The sequence below is a fragment of the Pelophylax lessonae genome (assembly GCF_965119305.1).
Source record: "Pelophylax lessonae genome assembly, chromosome: 2".
NCBI classification, from domain to species: domain Eukaryota; kingdom Metazoa; phylum Chordata; class Amphibia; order Anura; family Ranidae; genus Pelophylax; species Pelophylax lessonae.
The window spans coordinates 38651929-38668890 of record NC_138769.1 but is presented as its reverse complement, the minus strand read 5'-3'; the positions used below and the strand labels follow the sequence as shown (position 1 = coordinate 38668890).

At 43.5% G+C, this 16962-nt stretch overlaps 1 protein-coding gene across 1 annotated transcript in view; it reads right to left on the bottom strand.

Moving 5' to 3' along the window:
* LOC309547930 (cell surface glycoprotein CD200 receptor 2-like) overlaps positions 1 to 16962 on the bottom strand; it is a gene marked incomplete at both ends in the record, with an annotated part of 53809 nt that overhangs the window by 22898 nt on the left and 13949 nt on the right. Inside the window, one exon of the mRNA XM_082247928.1 lies at positions 16306 to 16608. Coding sequence (XP_082104054.1) covers positions 16306 to 16608 — 303 coding nt within the window. The remainder of the gene's footprint in view (positions 1 to 16305; positions 16609 to 16962) is intronic.

Genomic DNA, 16962 nt, shown 5'->3' with positions numbered 1-16962 from the left:
AAGTGAGAGTGACATGCGGTGCGGGCGGCCCACCGGGCATATGCCCGGTCTGCCCAATGGTCAGTCCGGCCCTGGCCCCTAGCATTTCTGGCAGTGGCCATCCTGAGTAAGGGCTGATGATTCATGTATCATTTACTTCCTGAGATCCATTTGCTCTTAGCTCAGGGATAGGCTGAGCTTCGAACCCTTCCTCCCCTCCTGAAGACTGATGGGATTTATGATATAATTTGCCTTGGCATAAAAACCAGGAAGTAACTAAAGAAATGTAAAAACAAAGTTTAAAACAAGTAAATATTATATACTTTCCTGTGACAAACTCACTCAGGACAGAGACTTTTGGAGGGGACTGCAGGCTAGCCTCTTGCTTACTGACTATGGGCCCATGGAACCCAGCTTGCCTCAGAGGGATTGAGAGATCCCTGTCTCAGCTCCCTATGTCCCTCTTATATGTAAAGCCTAGTACACACGCAACGATTATCGGCCGACCAGTCGTCCATATTTTGTCCAGAGTGGTGTTTTGTTGGTTGCAATGTGCCTAGACTGCACACGAATTTTCTCGCCCGACAAAATTCTACTTCAGAAGTGATGTCATGTGTTGGATTGCTTTCTTTGTGTTCTTTCTTCTCTGAGCATGCCTAGACTTGCTCATAAGATTTTTCCCTGTCGAAATCTGTACTGACTGCATGAAAATCGGCCGTGTTTTGACAGCAGACAAAAATTTTATAGCCTGCACACCAGATTTTTTTCGGCCGAAAAGTCGGAGTCAGTTGTCGGAAGCATCATACTAACAAGCCGAAAATTGGCAGATCGGTCATCGGATGAAAATTCCCTGCCGATTTTCGACGCGTGTGTACGAGGCTTAAGTCACCCTGTACATAACCTGAGCTAAGCTCACTTCCCAACTCCACAAAATATTTAAAATAAAGACATTATCTTAAGGTGCAACTCTACATCTACTATAAAACATTATTTTACACTTAATTTCTCTTTATAATTTACAATAGCAATGTTTTTAAGAATTAAATCTATCTGATCAGGTTCCTCGGGAGAAGAATTTCGGTAGCCTTAAATACATGCAATTTAGTAGTGACAACACGTTTCTCACAAAGTATTGAAATTAAACAGTGCATTGGAATAGGCTCAATAATATGAGCTCATCACATTCCATAAACTTACCAATAGTTGTTGGAAGCTGCAAAGTCTTAACACGCAAAAACTATAATATGTGATGAAAGCTTACTATAAATAAATTGTGAACACATTGAATTACTTACATTTCCCTTTTCCTGTTATTAGTACACTTAACTAGAGGTTAGCCCAGTTCTGTTACGAGGCAACGGTACCTATCCAGTTACGGTTGTCTTTTTATTATTATTATTTTTGTTGGCTGCCCCTGCTCTACACAGTTTCTTGTATCCCCCATATGTACTGCTGTATTCCCTCCAAATCTCCCCTGATAGACAGAGAAATGTAAAGGGGCCCTAGTCTCCAGAAACTCTCAAGAACAGCCTCAAATCGAAGCGGGAAACACCCCATATTTCCTAACTCACATTCATTTATGGAACTGCGGTACTCACCAACCCTGGGCTTATGGATATACTAGAATGGGGTACATATAAAAATTTGATGTTTTTCTTGAGGGTTTTTAATATATCAAAATAATGTTCACACTGGGCAAGGAAATCCCATGTTGTTTTCAAAAGGGTATTTATTGTATTCTGTATTATATCCTTCCGCTTTTCCTTCAACTTCATTTTATACTTCAAGAATTGAGCAATTTGTGAACCTTCCTGAACCTCCTCTATTAACTGTACATTTTCCCTATTTTCCTGTGACTCATCCCAGTAAGGGAAGAGCGCATTATCTCTCTCCTTCTCAGAAGGGAATGATATAAAACTGTCCACTGACTAAAGGGCCATACACACTATAAGATTTTCTGAAGACTTTTTCCTTCAGATTTACCTTTTCTATGTAGTTCAAGTGCCTGCCTGATTGCATACAAATTGAAAGTGTTTAGGTTTGACCTCATATTATATGGTTTTGGTAAATCTAAAGGAAAAAGTCTTCAGAAAATCTTATAGTGTGTATGGTCCATGAGTCCTAAAAAGACCTTCCTCATTTCTAATTTCTGTTCTCCTCTTAGCAACCTTCCTGGTTATTCTCTTCAGCACTTTCGCTTTTTGAGTTCTCATTTTAGTTAATGATTAAATTCTAGTTTCCAGTGCAAAAAAACCTTTCCTTACATAGTTTCTGTAACAATATATGTTTTCTTAACACCCTATACGATGCTATAGATAAATGTGAGACCCTCCCTTTACCTAAGGAACCCTTCACCCTGGAAGGTAAAAAAAATACAAAAAACAGATTATGCGAGCAGGCCTATGTACTGTATTTCTGATAGCACAACTACTCACTGGCTAGGATGTTCAACCAACCAGGTGTCTCTCTCGAAACTTAAAGTTGTCACACTCAAAAATATGCTATACTGATTATGTCAATCTGCCTACTGGCATTCACAAGACCACGGTCAGGCAAACCTTTGCCGAGGAACGTGGTGCGCCCCGACAGTCCCTAGAAATGTATCAATAAAGCTACTTAACAATTACTAGTTGTATGCATAAAATAATCCCTTATCACTTTAGGATTATTCACAAACGTACATACATAACACTTACCACTCAATTTTCTGGGTGTGTGGAAGGGAGTTTCCTATCTTACTTATGTCTCTATGTCCCTACCTGCCTAGGCTTCATAATATCCCCACAAGCTCCAAGCTTCATGGTTCCTGCACAAGCTTTTAGCTCAAGTACCTGCACGAGCTCCAAGCTCCAGTGCTTCTCTCAGCGCTACCACAGCGGTTGAGGCTCTTGTCCGAGAAGGGAGGGCAATTGGGTGCAACAATATGCACTAAAGCATCTTATCACTAAAAAAAATCCCAATCGATCATGTCCAACTCCACAAAAACAATACTAAAAACACTGCTAAAATTACGGACAATATGCTTTTGTGATGATCGCCATGCAGTTCTTCTGAGCAACCAGAGAGGACATATGCATTTAAGCAGCTGCCGTCCACTTCTCTTTTACTCTTAACCCACTTTGAGTCCATTATAGAAGGGCAATCAAAGAAGGTGGCCTCTACCTACCCCAAAACACTTCGGACACCAAAAGTGAAAGGATACTACAACCTGACTTACAACAATCCAATAGTACCTATCTATCATTAACCACTTCAGCTCCAGAAGGTTTTACCCCTAAATGACCAGGCCATTTTTTTTGATTCGGCACTGCGTTACACTAACGAAAAATTGCGCGGTCGTGCGACGCTGTACCCAAATAAAATTGAGGTCCTTTTTTTCCCACAAATAGAGATTTATTTTGGTAGTATTTGATCACCTCTGCGGTTTTTAGATTTTGCGCTATAAACAAAAAAAGAGCGTCAATTTTGGAAAAAAACACCATATTTTTTACTTTCTGCTATAAAACATTACCAAGTTATAGAGTTTACAAAGTAAGGGATAGATTTTTGGAATTTTTATTTATTTTTTTGTTTATATCAGTAATGGCGGCGGTCAGTGTTTTTTAGTGGGACTGCGACATTGCGGCGGACAGGTCGGGCCCCTAACTGACATTTTTGACACTTTTTGAGGACCAATGACATTCATACAGTAATAGAAGGGAAAAAGTCGCGCTAATGAGATCTGATAAATATATTACACCAATCTCAATATTGAATGATGAAGGTTATTTTAGGGAAGACAATAATGGCAACAGGTGCCAGATGTGCATCCAAAACGTTATTAAATAGACAAATATCTGCTAAATCATAAGCATTGCAGAATGAACATATACATAAACAAATGTGCCGCAATAATATTGAATATGTTAGGCCAGGAATCAAAAACATATAAAGTTCATATAAAGTTCATATGCAATAATCATAAGGTCCCAGAAATGAGTTTCAAGATCGGTGGAGTGAAAGAAAATCCAAAAAGGCTAATCACCACGGTGCTGCACACAAGTGACATGCATATCTTCTTACCAGATGGATATGTAAATGAGCATCTAGTGGTAATTCCTCGCGGTGCCACTCAATGGATCACAGCAGCAACAAGCCTCCAGGACACAGCCAATAAGATGGTGATACCAATACTAGCCACAGGATGAAGCTCAATGCGTCATAGAAAAAAGAAGGGGACTGGATAGTGTAACACCGTACAGCCTTTATTTAATAAATATTAAAATAACACTCACATTGTGGAAGAGAGAGAATCGCATAAACAAGCCGGCCGGCTCTCATGTAGCCCGTTCCTCGGGGCAGCGTAGTGACGTCAGCACGCCGTACCCTATGCGCTCGTCTGCAAAGACTTCTAATGGGGAAATATTATGCACTGTTACTGTATAAATGACACTGGCAGGGAAGGGGTTAACACGGGGGGTGATCAAAGGGGTTAATATGTACCTAAATGTGATTGCTAACTGTGTATGGAAAGGGATCTGTGACAGGCACAGAGAGATCGAAGTTTCAGCTTAGCTGAAACTCCTGATCTCTCCCTGCCTGTGTGACAGAAGACTCGCCTGCTTTGTTTACATAAGCAGCCAGGTCTTCTGTCAGTTTATCTGACGATCGCGGGAGGAAGGCACACAATTGCTAGAGTATCAAAGGTCTCAGGTTTCTCCGTCACTGGAGAGCTGAAGACAAGCTTCATGGGGATGTATCCATCATAAGGGAACTTCTGTGTCCCAATTTCCCAAATCTCTAGTTCTTCTAGCTTTTGGAGGGATATGTGCTTCAGGTATTTATCATATAAGTCTCGATCCAGCAGTGTCATTTGGGTGCCTGTAACTAACAGACCTTTTGTATATATTCCTTCAACTTGAATAGAAATTACTGGCGAGGGGCCCACTAATTGTTTGGGCAGTTTTTTGGAGATGGGCTTTGTAGTCTGCACCCGCACATTTTTCTTGCCACCTATTTGTCTCTGCTGAGGCCTTTTCTTGAGCCCAGCAGAATGGTGTGCATCGATCTCCCTTGTCTGTTCACCTGAGGGCATTTTGCAAGAATTTGGCTGTGTCCCTGTTGGGCAGTCTTGAGACCAGCTTCTCAATCTCCACCTCGAATGTTTGAGTTTTTCTAGTCTTGGAGCTTTCGGGCTGTGGCTCCTTCACTGAGGCCCCCTGAAGTTTCCCTTCTGCTTCCTGAGAAACAGCTTCTTTAATGCTTTCACAACTTCTGCTGTAAGGTCAGCCACATTCTCGCTGTTGGGACATTGTGCTTTGATGTGACCCACTTCCCCGCATCCGTAGCATCTTATCCTAGATGAGGTTGAAGTGGAACTAGGTCTAAGTTCTTTGGATACTTTCTTTCCTGTGGCCAAATTCACTGTTGTCTGTTGGATATCTGAGAGAGACTTCTGCAAGTTTGTCTGGGTCTCCACTACTTGCATAACGTTTTTTGCATCTCAAGCTGTGCCTGCATTACTTGAGCTAATCCTCTATATCTATGCTATCCCCATTCCTCCTGAGGGTCCACTTTTTCTTTGATAGAGCATGTAAGAGCTTTCTCTTTCCTGGGTGTTTGTTTGGTTCTGATGCAGGGGCTTGGGTCTCTCTTTTACAACAGAGCTTCCTCTTCCCTCACAATCCTAATAAGCTCTGGATATGTTAAGGACTGGCATCGCTCAGAGGTTTTTATCTGGATCCATATTGGATCGGAGTGTAGAACGCCTCTCAGGATTTGTTTTATTCTGGCTTGGTCTAGAGCTGTAGATTCTATTCCTTCCTTAAAGCGGAGTTCCAGCCTCAAATACCTTTTTAAATTAAAAATACCCCTATAATACTAATCCATTGCCCTTTACAGAACCGCTATTCTCATACTTACAAGGTGTACAGTATTGAATTTTAGTCAAAATCTTACTTTTAAAAACGCTGCCTGGGCGTGGCCATCTTGGATGTGGGCATCTGAAGCCGCAGTGTAATCTGCTGTGTCCTTCTTCCTGATTCCAGGGAGTGTTCTGGGAGTTCTTCCTGATTCCAGCCTCCTGGGAGTGATGACAAACTCCCAGGATGCAATGCAAAGGCGGAAGTGATGTCGGTGGTCGTGGCCACGGGGGGGGGGGGGGGGGGAGGAAGTACAATCAAAAATGCCCTGAAAATAAGGTAAGGGACCCCCGAAAAAAATTTAAAATGCCCAATTGTTGATCAGCATAGAATCACTAAAGTCGCAAAATAGGCTGGAACTGCTTTAATACAATTTGATTCAATATTTTGTTAAGCCTTCTGGTGTACTCAGACAAAGGTTCACCTTGATGTTGAAAGGTGTGCTCAAATTGATAAACTAGATCAGAAGTCTTTTCTGTTCGACCAAACTCTTCCTGCAACATACGATAGTCGTAGGCCGTGCAGGTCTTTTAGCTGAATTTAAGAATTCTAATGACCTCAGCAGCAGCTCCCCTTACGCACTCGGTGATCCATTGTTTCTTCTGAGCTTCAGAAACATCCCAGTTTGAGGACCTGCAGAGCCTGCGCTATCCAAGTCTAATTCTTTTCCTCCCGTTTTGGCACTGGCTAAGCTCCCAAAAAGAGTCCCAGCTTTCTGTAACCAGCTCTGGAGTGGGTGACGTTGGTCTGATTACACTTAGTCATGAAATGCCATCAGTTAGTTAGATGTTTGGCCCTTGAAAGAAGGCAGGGATTCCCCTCCTCCACTCCAATAGCACGAGAGTGTGGGAAGTGTCCTGACTCATCTTCAGATTGAATACCGACACCTTCCTCCCAGGGGCTAAAGCCTCCACCGCTTGTTGGATTTGCGCTTCTGTCCATGCAATCCTGGGGTTCGCTGCCACCACACTTAGCTCCAGGTGGCCATTTTCCTCCTCGCACCACTGAGCTGCAGCAGCAGCATCCATGTTGATTGTCTTTGGCTCGTTTTCTTTGGGTCTAACTGACAGAATAGAGGATATCCTGGATGAGCCCCCGCATGTAGCACTACCCCCACAGGAGCTGCTGGTTTAATTGGGTCCTCTGTTCTTACCTTGACCTCTACAAAGACCTCTGACACCTCGGGTATACCCATCAACAAACACAAATTGACAACGTTTGGTAAATACCTCAGGGTCACCCTGAAAAGAGACTCGAGACCTTGAAGTATGATAATAAGTTATATTAAGAATAAGAGTAGTCAAAACGAAATCACAATGCAGTACATGTTTTGTCATATACAATTTCAAGTATCAATTAATGCAATAGGAGTACCTCCTTAGATTTTGATAAAGCTACATAAACTGTAGCATAACCCACTGGAAATGAACAACATAAGGTGATGGTGAATTTGGTATCAATAGAACAATGACTGAGTCGCCTAGAGTCACTTATGGTGAGGAGGCTAGGGCCTAGGCTACAATGAAATGACTGTAAAATACCTATAAACTCTTGACTGAACAGGGTAACAAGTGCTCTAATGCAGTCCTCAAAATAAATCTACAGCCAGCCATGTTGGAGTTTTTGAAAAGTTTAGGAAATAAAGAGAATGCTTTCTGTAATAGAAAAACAGTTGTAGAACACTGATTTCCTAAGGGTACAGAGTGGCAAAGTGTCCAGCAAGGGGTTAACTATCAGGAGTATAATGTTAGAAGTATTTCAGATGTTCAAGGTTAAAATCCTGAGCAGCAGGATGGTTGCAGAACATCAAGGGATAGTTGGTGGCGCCTTTAAGAGGGATAGTGTGGTTTGTCTTTCAATAGATTAACCTACAGTATCAGTCAGGGGGATGCAAAGGATGCTTATTCCATTCACTAAACAGCACAGTATCTGTTTAAGCAGGTCTCCTTCGGTGATGAACGGGGACCCCCTTTAAGATTTGTAAACTTTGGAAAGGATTCCAGGTGTACTCCTGCCGTATCCAGACAGCAGTGCCTCTGCGATGCAGCAACAGCCTTTAGATAGTTGCCAACATTTAAAAAAAAATTCCAGGGACAGTTTGCAGCACAGCTGTCAATTACCCACCACACCCACTTCCCTAAAGCTCCGCCCACTCCGCATAATTACTCTCCACCTATTTATCATCAGATTATAGGGTCTACTCAATAAAGAGAGAAGTACAGAAACTACTGTTGGGAATCGGTGCGGCGTTGCACAGATGCAGATGGTGCCATTGCATTGCATGTCAAATCAGACCAATGTGAACGTGGGCTAATAGAGGGGTGCTCAACTATATGAAAACAAGTCACATCTGGGTGAGCCAAGATGGTTTTTATAGAGAAAAAGGTATTTATTCAGAATTACCCCATTAAATACATGGCAGTTAGGGATATAGAATTGTTGCCAAACTTCACAACTTCATTACAAACTTTGCTGATGATTGTTTAGTAAATAACTATCTGACCCGAATAAGAAGCTGTGTGAGAAAGCGGCTAATTTCAGCAGTCAAATAAGAAGCTGGCTGAATAAGGAGCCAACTTCAGCATACTAAACAAAACATGAGGCCTCTGCATTGTAAGATCAGTGATGAGAGAGATGACTTACCTGAACTACTTACCCATCACCCCAACCATGACCTGTTACCCCTCCAGTCACCCCAACCCTGACCCCCCCCTCAATCACCCCAACCCTGACCTATAACCTCTCCATCGCCCCCATCCCTGACCTGTGACCCCTCCATCACCCCAGCCCTGTGACCCCCCCTCTGTCACCCCAGCCCTGAACTACCCTTACCTTAACAATGTGGGATGATCTCTCTGAATCGCATATATACGGAGTTTGGGGCCCATTCACACCAGAGACCCGGTTTCATGCAAATTTGCTGTGCCTTTTTATGTACATTAAGGACCCTTTCACACAGAACACCATTAACTGCATTTTGAACTGCACTTAGACTGTAAAGATGGCCCAAAACCAAGGTAATCCTATGGGCATAGTTCAGGAGGACATGGTACAAGAGATGATCAGAGACTGAGGACATGATACAGTAGATGGTCAGACACTGCAGACGTAATACAAGCGATGGTCAGAGACTGCAGACGTGATACAGGAGATGGTCAGAGACTGCGGACATGATACAGTAGATGGTCAGAGACAGAGGACATGATACAGGAGATGGGCAGAGACTGTGGACATGATACAGTAGATGGTCAGAGACTGAGGACATGATACAGTAGAAGGTCAGAGACTGAGGACATGATACAGTAGATGGTCAGAGACTGAGGACATGATACAAGAGATGATCAGAGACTGAGGACATGATACAGCAGATGGTCAGACACTGCAGACGTAATACAAGAGATGGTCAGAGACTGCGGACGTGATACAGGAGATGGTCAGAGACTGCGGACATGATACAGTAGATGGTCAGAGACTGAGGACATGATACAGTAGATGGTCAGAGACTGAAGACATAATACAAGAGATGATCAGAGACTGAGGACATGATACAGCAGATGGTCAGACACCGCAGACGTAATACAAGAGATGGTCAGAGACTGCAGACGTGATACAGGAGATGGTCAGAGACTGCGGACATGATACAGTAGATGGTCAGAGACTGATGGAATGATACAGTAGATGGTCAGAGACTGAGGACATGATACAGTAGATGGTCAGAGACTGAGGACATGATACAAGAGATGATCAGAGACTGAGGACATGATACAGCAGATGGTCAGACACTACAGACGTAATACAAGAGATGGTCAGAGACTGCGGACATGATACAAGAGATGATGCAAGACTGAGGACATGATACAGTAGATGGTCAGAGACTGCGGACATGATACAGTAGATGGTCAGAGACTGAGGACATGATACAGTAGATGGTCAGAGACTGAGGACATGATACAGTAGATGGTTAGAGACTGAGGACATGATACAGGAGATGGTCAGAGACTGAGGACATGATACAGTAGATGGTCAGAGACTGAGGACATGATACAGGAGATGTTCAGAGACTGAGGACGTGATACAGGAGATGGTCAGAGACTGAGGATGTGACACAGGAGATGGTCAGAGACTGAGGACGTGATACAGGAGATGGGCAGAGACTGAGGACATGATACAGGAGATGGTCAGAGACTGCGGACATGATACAAGAGATGATGCGAAACTGAGGACATGATACAAGAGAAGGTCAGAGACTGCAAACGTGATACAGGAGATGGTTAGAGACTGCAGACGTGATACAGGAGATGGTCAGAGACTGCAGACATGATACAGGAGATGGTCAGAGACTGCGGACATGATACAAGAGATGATGTGAGACTGTGGATATGATACAGGAGATGATCAGTGACTGAGGACATGATACAGTAGATGGTCAGAGACTGAGAACATGATACAGTAGATGGTCAGAGATTGACGACATGATACAGCAGATGGTAAGACACTGCAGACGTGATACAAGAAATGGTCAGAGACTGCAGACGTGATACAGGAGATGGTCAGAGACTGCGGACATGATACAAGAGATGATGCGAGACTGAGGACATGATACAGTAGCTGGTCAGAGACTGAGGACGTGATACAAGAGAAGGTCAGAGACTGCAGACGTGATACAAGAGATGGTCAGAGACTGCAGACATGATACAGGAGATGGTCAGAGACTGTGGACATGATACAGGAGATGATCAGAGACTGCGTACATGATACAGGAGATGATGCGAGACTGCGGACATGATACAGGAGATGGTCAGAGACTGCGGACATGATACAAGAGATGATGCAAGACTGAAGACATGATGCAGTAGATGGTCAGAGACTGAGGACATGATACAGTAGATGGTCAGAGACTGAGGACATGATACAGCAGATGGTCAGATACTGCAGACGTAATAAAAGAGATGGTCAGAGACTGCATACGTGATACAGGAGATGATCAGAGACTGCGGACATGATACAGTAGATGGTCAGAGACTGAGGACATGATACAGTAGATGGTCAGAGACTGAGAACATGATACAGGAGATGGTCAGAGACTGAGGACGTGATAAAGGAGATGGTCAGAGACTGAGGACGTGATACAGTAGATGGTCAGAGACTGAGGACATGATACAGTAGATGGTCAGAGATTGAGGACATGACAAAGTAGATGGTCAGAGACTGAGGACATGATACAATAGATGGTCAGAGACTGAGGAGATGATACAGTAGATGGTCAGAGACTGAGGACATGATACAAGAGAAGATCATAGACATGATACAGTAGATGGTCAGAGACTGAGAACATGATACAGGAGATGGTCAGAGACTGAGGACGTGATAAAGGAGATGGTCAGAGACTGAGGACGTGATACAGTAGATGGTCAGAGACTGAGGACATGATACAGTAGATGGTCAGAGATTGAGGACATGATACAGTAGATGGTCAGAGACTGAGGACATGATACAGTAGATGGTCAGAGACTGAGGACATGATACAAGAGAAGATCAGAGACTGAGGACATGATACAGTAGATGGTCAGAGACTGAGGACAAGATACAAGAGAAGATCAGAGACTGAGGACATGATACAGCAGATGGTCAGACACTGCAGGCGTAATACAAGAGATGGTCAGAGATTGCAGACGTGATACAGGAGATGGTCAGAGACTGCGGACATGATACAAGAGATGATGCAAGACTGAAGACATGATACAGTAGATGGTCAGAGACTGAGGACATGACACAAGAGATGGTCAGAGACTGAGGACGTGATACAAGAGATGGTCAGAGACTGAGGACATAATACAGTAGATGATCAGAGACTGAGGACATGATACAGTAGATGGTCAGAGACTGAGGACATGATACAGTAGATGGTCAGAGACTGAGGACGTGATACAAGAGAAGGTCAGAGACTGCGAAAGAACACCAGAGGCGACGGAAATCACAGGGGAAGCAGAGAGCACTGGAGGAACTGAAGGGCAAGGGGGGGGGGGGTACTGAAGAGAATTAACAGGGGGTTTGGAAAGCATTGCAGGGGGGTTGGAAACATAGAAACATAGAATGTGTCGGCAGATAAGAACCATTTGGCCCATCTAGTCTGCCCAATATATCTGAATCCTATGAATAGTCCCTGGCCCTATCTTATATGAAGGATAGCCTTATGCCTATCCCATGCATGCTTAAACTCCTTCACTGTATTTGCAGCTACCACTTCTGCAGGAAGGTTATTCCATGCATCCTCTACTCTCTCAGTAAAGTAATACTTCCTCATATTACTTTTAAACCTTTGCCCCTCTAATTTAAAACTGTGTCCTCTTGTGGTAGTTTTTCTTCTTTTAAATATGCTCTCCTCCTTTACCGAGTTGATTCCCTTTATGTATTTAAAAGTTTCTATCATATCCCCTCTGTCTCTTCTTTCTTCCAAGCTATACATGTTAAGGTCCTTTATCCTTTCCTGGTAAGTTTTTTCCTGCAATCCATGTACTAGTTTAGTAGCTCTTCTCTGAACTCTCTCTAGAGTATCTATATCCTTCTGGAGATATGGCCTCCAGTACTGCGCACAATACTCCAAGTGAGGTCTCACCAGTGTTCTGTACAGCGGCATAAGCACTTCTCTCTTTCTACTGCTTATACCTCTCCCTATACATCCAAGCATTCTGCTGGCATTTCGTGCTGCTCTATTACATTGTCTTCCCACCTTTAAGTCTTCTGAAATAATTACTCCTAAATCCCTTTCCTCAGATACTGAGGTCAGGACTGTGTCAAATATTCTATATTCTGCCCTTGGGTTTTTACGCCCCAGGTGCATTATCTTGCACTTATCCACATTAAATTTCAGTTGCCAGAGTTCTGACCATTCTTCTAGTTTTCCCAAATCCTTTTCCATTTGTTGTTTCCCTCCAGGAACATCAACCCTGTTACATATCTTTGTGTCATCAGCAAAAAGACAAACTTTACCATCGAGGCCTTTTGCAATATCACTTATGAAGATATTAAACAAAATTGGTCCCAGTACAGATCCCTGAGGTACCCCACTGGTAACATGACCTTGTTCTGAATGTTCTCCATTGACTACAACCCTCTGTTGTCTGTCACTTAGCCACTGCCTAATCCACTCAACAATATGGGAGTCCATGCTCAATGACTGCAGTTTATTGATAAGTCTTCTATGTGGGACAGTGTCAAAAGCCTTACTAAAATCTAGATATGCAATGTCTACTGCACCTCCACCGTCTATTATTTTAGTCACCCAGTCAAAAAAATCTATAAGATTTGTTTGACATGATCTCCCTGAAGTAAACCCATGTTGTTTTTCATCTTGCAATCCATGGGATTTAAGATGTTCCACAATCCTATCCTTTAATAGGGTTTCCGTTAATTTGCCTACTATTGATGTCACTCACTGGTCTATAGTTGCTCGATTCCTCCCTACTACCTTTCTTGTGAATGGGCACGACATTTGCCAATTTCCAATCTTCCGGGACGACTCCTGTTACTAATGATTGGTTAAATAGATCTGTTAATGGTTTTGCCAGCTCACCACTAAGCTCTTTTAAAAATCTTGGGTGTATCTCATCAGGACCCTGTGACTTATTTGTCTTCACTTTAGATAGCAATCTTAGAACGTCTTCCTCTGTAAAGACACATGCATCAAACAATTCATTAGTCATCCTTTCAAGTGGAGGTCCTTCTCCTTCTTTTTCTTCTGTAAAAACTGAACAGAAGTATTCATTAAGACAGTCAGCTAGCCCTTTATTCTCTTCTACATACCTTCCGTCCTTTGTTTTTAATTTAGTTATTCCTTGTTTTAATTTCCTTTTTTAATTTATATATTTGAAGAATGTCTTATCCCCCTTTTTCATAGACTGAGCTAGTTTTTCTTCTGCCTGCGCTTTAGAAGTTCTTATAACTTGCTTGGCTTCTTTCTGCCTAATCTTGTAGATTTCCTTATCTTCATTGCTCTGGGTTTTTTTATAATTACAAAATGCTAGCTTTTTATTTTTAATGATTTGGGCCACTTCTGCTGAGTACCACAGTGGTCTCTTCCTTTTTTTGCTTTTACTGACAAGTCTTATGCAATTTTCTGTTGCCTTCAATAATGCATCTTTTAAGTAGTCCCATTTCTCCTGGACTCCATGTAATCCGTTCCAGTCTGATAAGGACTCATTTATGACTAATTTCATTTTTGAAAAGTCTGTTTTTCTAAAATCTAAAACTTTTGTTTTTGTGTGGTGTGACTCTTTCACAGTTCTTATATTAAACCACACTGACTGGTGATCACTAGATCCCAAGGTTTCTCCTACAATGACATCATATACCGAATCCCCATTTGTGAATACCAAATCCAAAATGGCCTCCCTCCGGGTTGGCTCCTCAACCACTTGTTGCAGAGACAACCCCAGTAGGGAATTTAGAATATCTGTACTCCTGGTAGAACTTGCTATTTTGGTTTTCCAGTTTATATCTGGAAGATTGAAATCTCCCATAATGATAACTTCTCCTTTCATTGTAATTTTAGCTATTTCTTCAACTAGTAGATCATCTAGTTCTTTAACTTGACCAGGTGGTCTATATATCACACCTACACGAGTTACTGCATGATTAGCAAACTGCAACGTAACCCAAACTGACTCTATGTTGGCCTCACCAACTTGTATTAGGTTAGATTTAATGCTATCTTTCACATACAGGGCCACTCCTCCTCCTTTCTTGCCTTCTCGGTCTCTTCTGTATAAGGCGCATGGGGTGGAGAGCACTGGGGGGGGGGGCAGGTAGCACTGGGGGGGGTGGGCAGGGAAAACCAGGGGGATGAAGAGCACGGGGGGAGGGGGAACTGGAGAGCACTGGGGGGAACTAGAAATTACTGAGGGTGGAGCCAGGGAGCACAGGGGGGTGGAGAGCACTGGGGGAGCCAGAGAGCATGGGGGGGGTGAAAATCACTGTGGGAAGCTAAAGAGCACAGGGGGGCTAAAGAGCACTGGTGGGGGGGGGGCTATGGGGCACTGAGGGGGCTAAGAGCACTGAGGGGGGTTAAGAGCATTGAGGGGGGGCTGTAGAGCACTAGGGGGCCAGCAAAAGAAGTTGTATAGGAGGGGGATGGGGCAGCTGCATATAGAGGATTTGGTCTTTCCCTATTCTTCCTGCAGCCGCTGAATACCTGCAGGAGGGAGAGGAGGAGAATCAGGTATTCAGTGGCTGCAGGAAGAATAGGGAAAGATCAATTCCTCTATATGCAGCTGCCCCATCCCCCTCCTATACAGCAAACACACTGACCCGGGCATTCACCTTCTTCCCGCTGCGGCTCCGCCCCCCCCCCCCCGAGCAGTGCGGACTGAAGGAGCAGTCACTTTACACTGAGATGCCGGGATCTGACAGCGCTCCCCTGGCACGCCATTGGCCCTTACTATGGAGAGAGGGGCAGATATAGACACACAGGAGAGAGAACCCCTCACACAGCTCCTTACCAGGGGGACAATGGCAGACTTTGGGCGGAAAGACACAGCGCATTCTCGGCTCATAAATTTTTATTCAAATTATACCGTAGCCTTCATCTCACGATACGGCACTGCCCCCATGTGCTTACAGAGAACTATAATTGGTTTTGAGTAGTCCCGCATTATGATGGGCATCTTCTGTATCCAATGAGGTTTAGCAAATTACGGGCAGCCCGCGGCAACACTGATTTGCCGGGACTAGTCCCGGCAGAGTAAATTACACGGGACAGGGTCCTACTTGCTGGGATTGTCCCGCCAAAAACGGGACAGTTGGCAAGTGTGCCTTTATATAGACTCAGCAGCGTCACAGCAGAAATCAGCAGGTCTGAGTCTCTGGCAGCTCCAGTTCTAGGCCTCAGGATGATCTCCGGCTCCCGCATCTGTGTGAGAGGGACACAGACTTTGCTTGGCAGATGGCAGCAGCTTTACCAGCTCTCCGGGACTGACAGGCACTGTCTCTACTGTAAGGCACAGTCTTGTCCTGCATCTTTCTCCCTGTCTCTCCCCCAGACAGGGCCTGCTCTTCTTCACCCACCAGTCTCTTTCTCTGGACTCCCCTCTGACTTCCTGGGTTCTCTAATTTATATAACCCCTCTCCTACACCAGCATGCTGGACTTTGAAGGTTTTTTGTGTCTATTTAACCATGGAGTTCTTTCTGGCTGGGACCACAACTCCCAAAATGCAATCCTCTAACCTGATGATGAAGCCAAGCTCACAAAGCTCCATCTTGTGGCAGAAAAAGGGAACTTCTTGCAATAAGGATTAACTATGATAATGCATTAGTAAACCTTAACCTGCACATTTTGGTTGCATACGCTTTTATACAATATGGAAGACCGAAATAATAGTGCTAAAATGGATTGATTTTATCACAGTGGAGAAATCAGATATGACTCACCTAATACTTGTAGGATAGTTGTACTGATGAAGGTTCCTTCAATATGTGACAATTCACAGGTATAATTTCCCCTATCAGATAGCTGGGTGTTGTGGATGGTCAGTGTTATATTGGTAAATGTCATTCTTTTACTGCAGGTGCTGTTTATCCGGGGTCTTCCTTTTAATAAAGCAGCATATGAGGATAAACAGCGATAATTATTGTGATGAATCTTCCATATTACTCCCGTTATTTGGTCTCCAGGTTCACCTCCACATTGTAGAAATGTAGAATTTCCTCTTCTCCCCACCACAACTGTACCATCTGGAAATCAGGAGATCACATGTTTTAGCGCATTGTTTGACCTACAAAGTCATGCGTTCTGTATTATCACCAGGAACATTTATTTATTACATATGAAGAGTCTTCATATTACTGGAACCTTCCCTGAGAAATAATGAGTATTGTTGTTCTCAGTCTGGAAATGCTAATTACCTGGCTGTCATGCCGACCCTTTTCTATATTTTTAGTCACTGACTAGAACAAGAGTGATCACTTCTGACTTTCCTCGTATGCAAACTTGTTCCAGGGCTGCATATATCCCAAATGCAAAAATAAAAATACCCGTTAATCCTGCCAGAGACATAGAGCCACCCTGTGTCTTGTTCACTCAAGCAG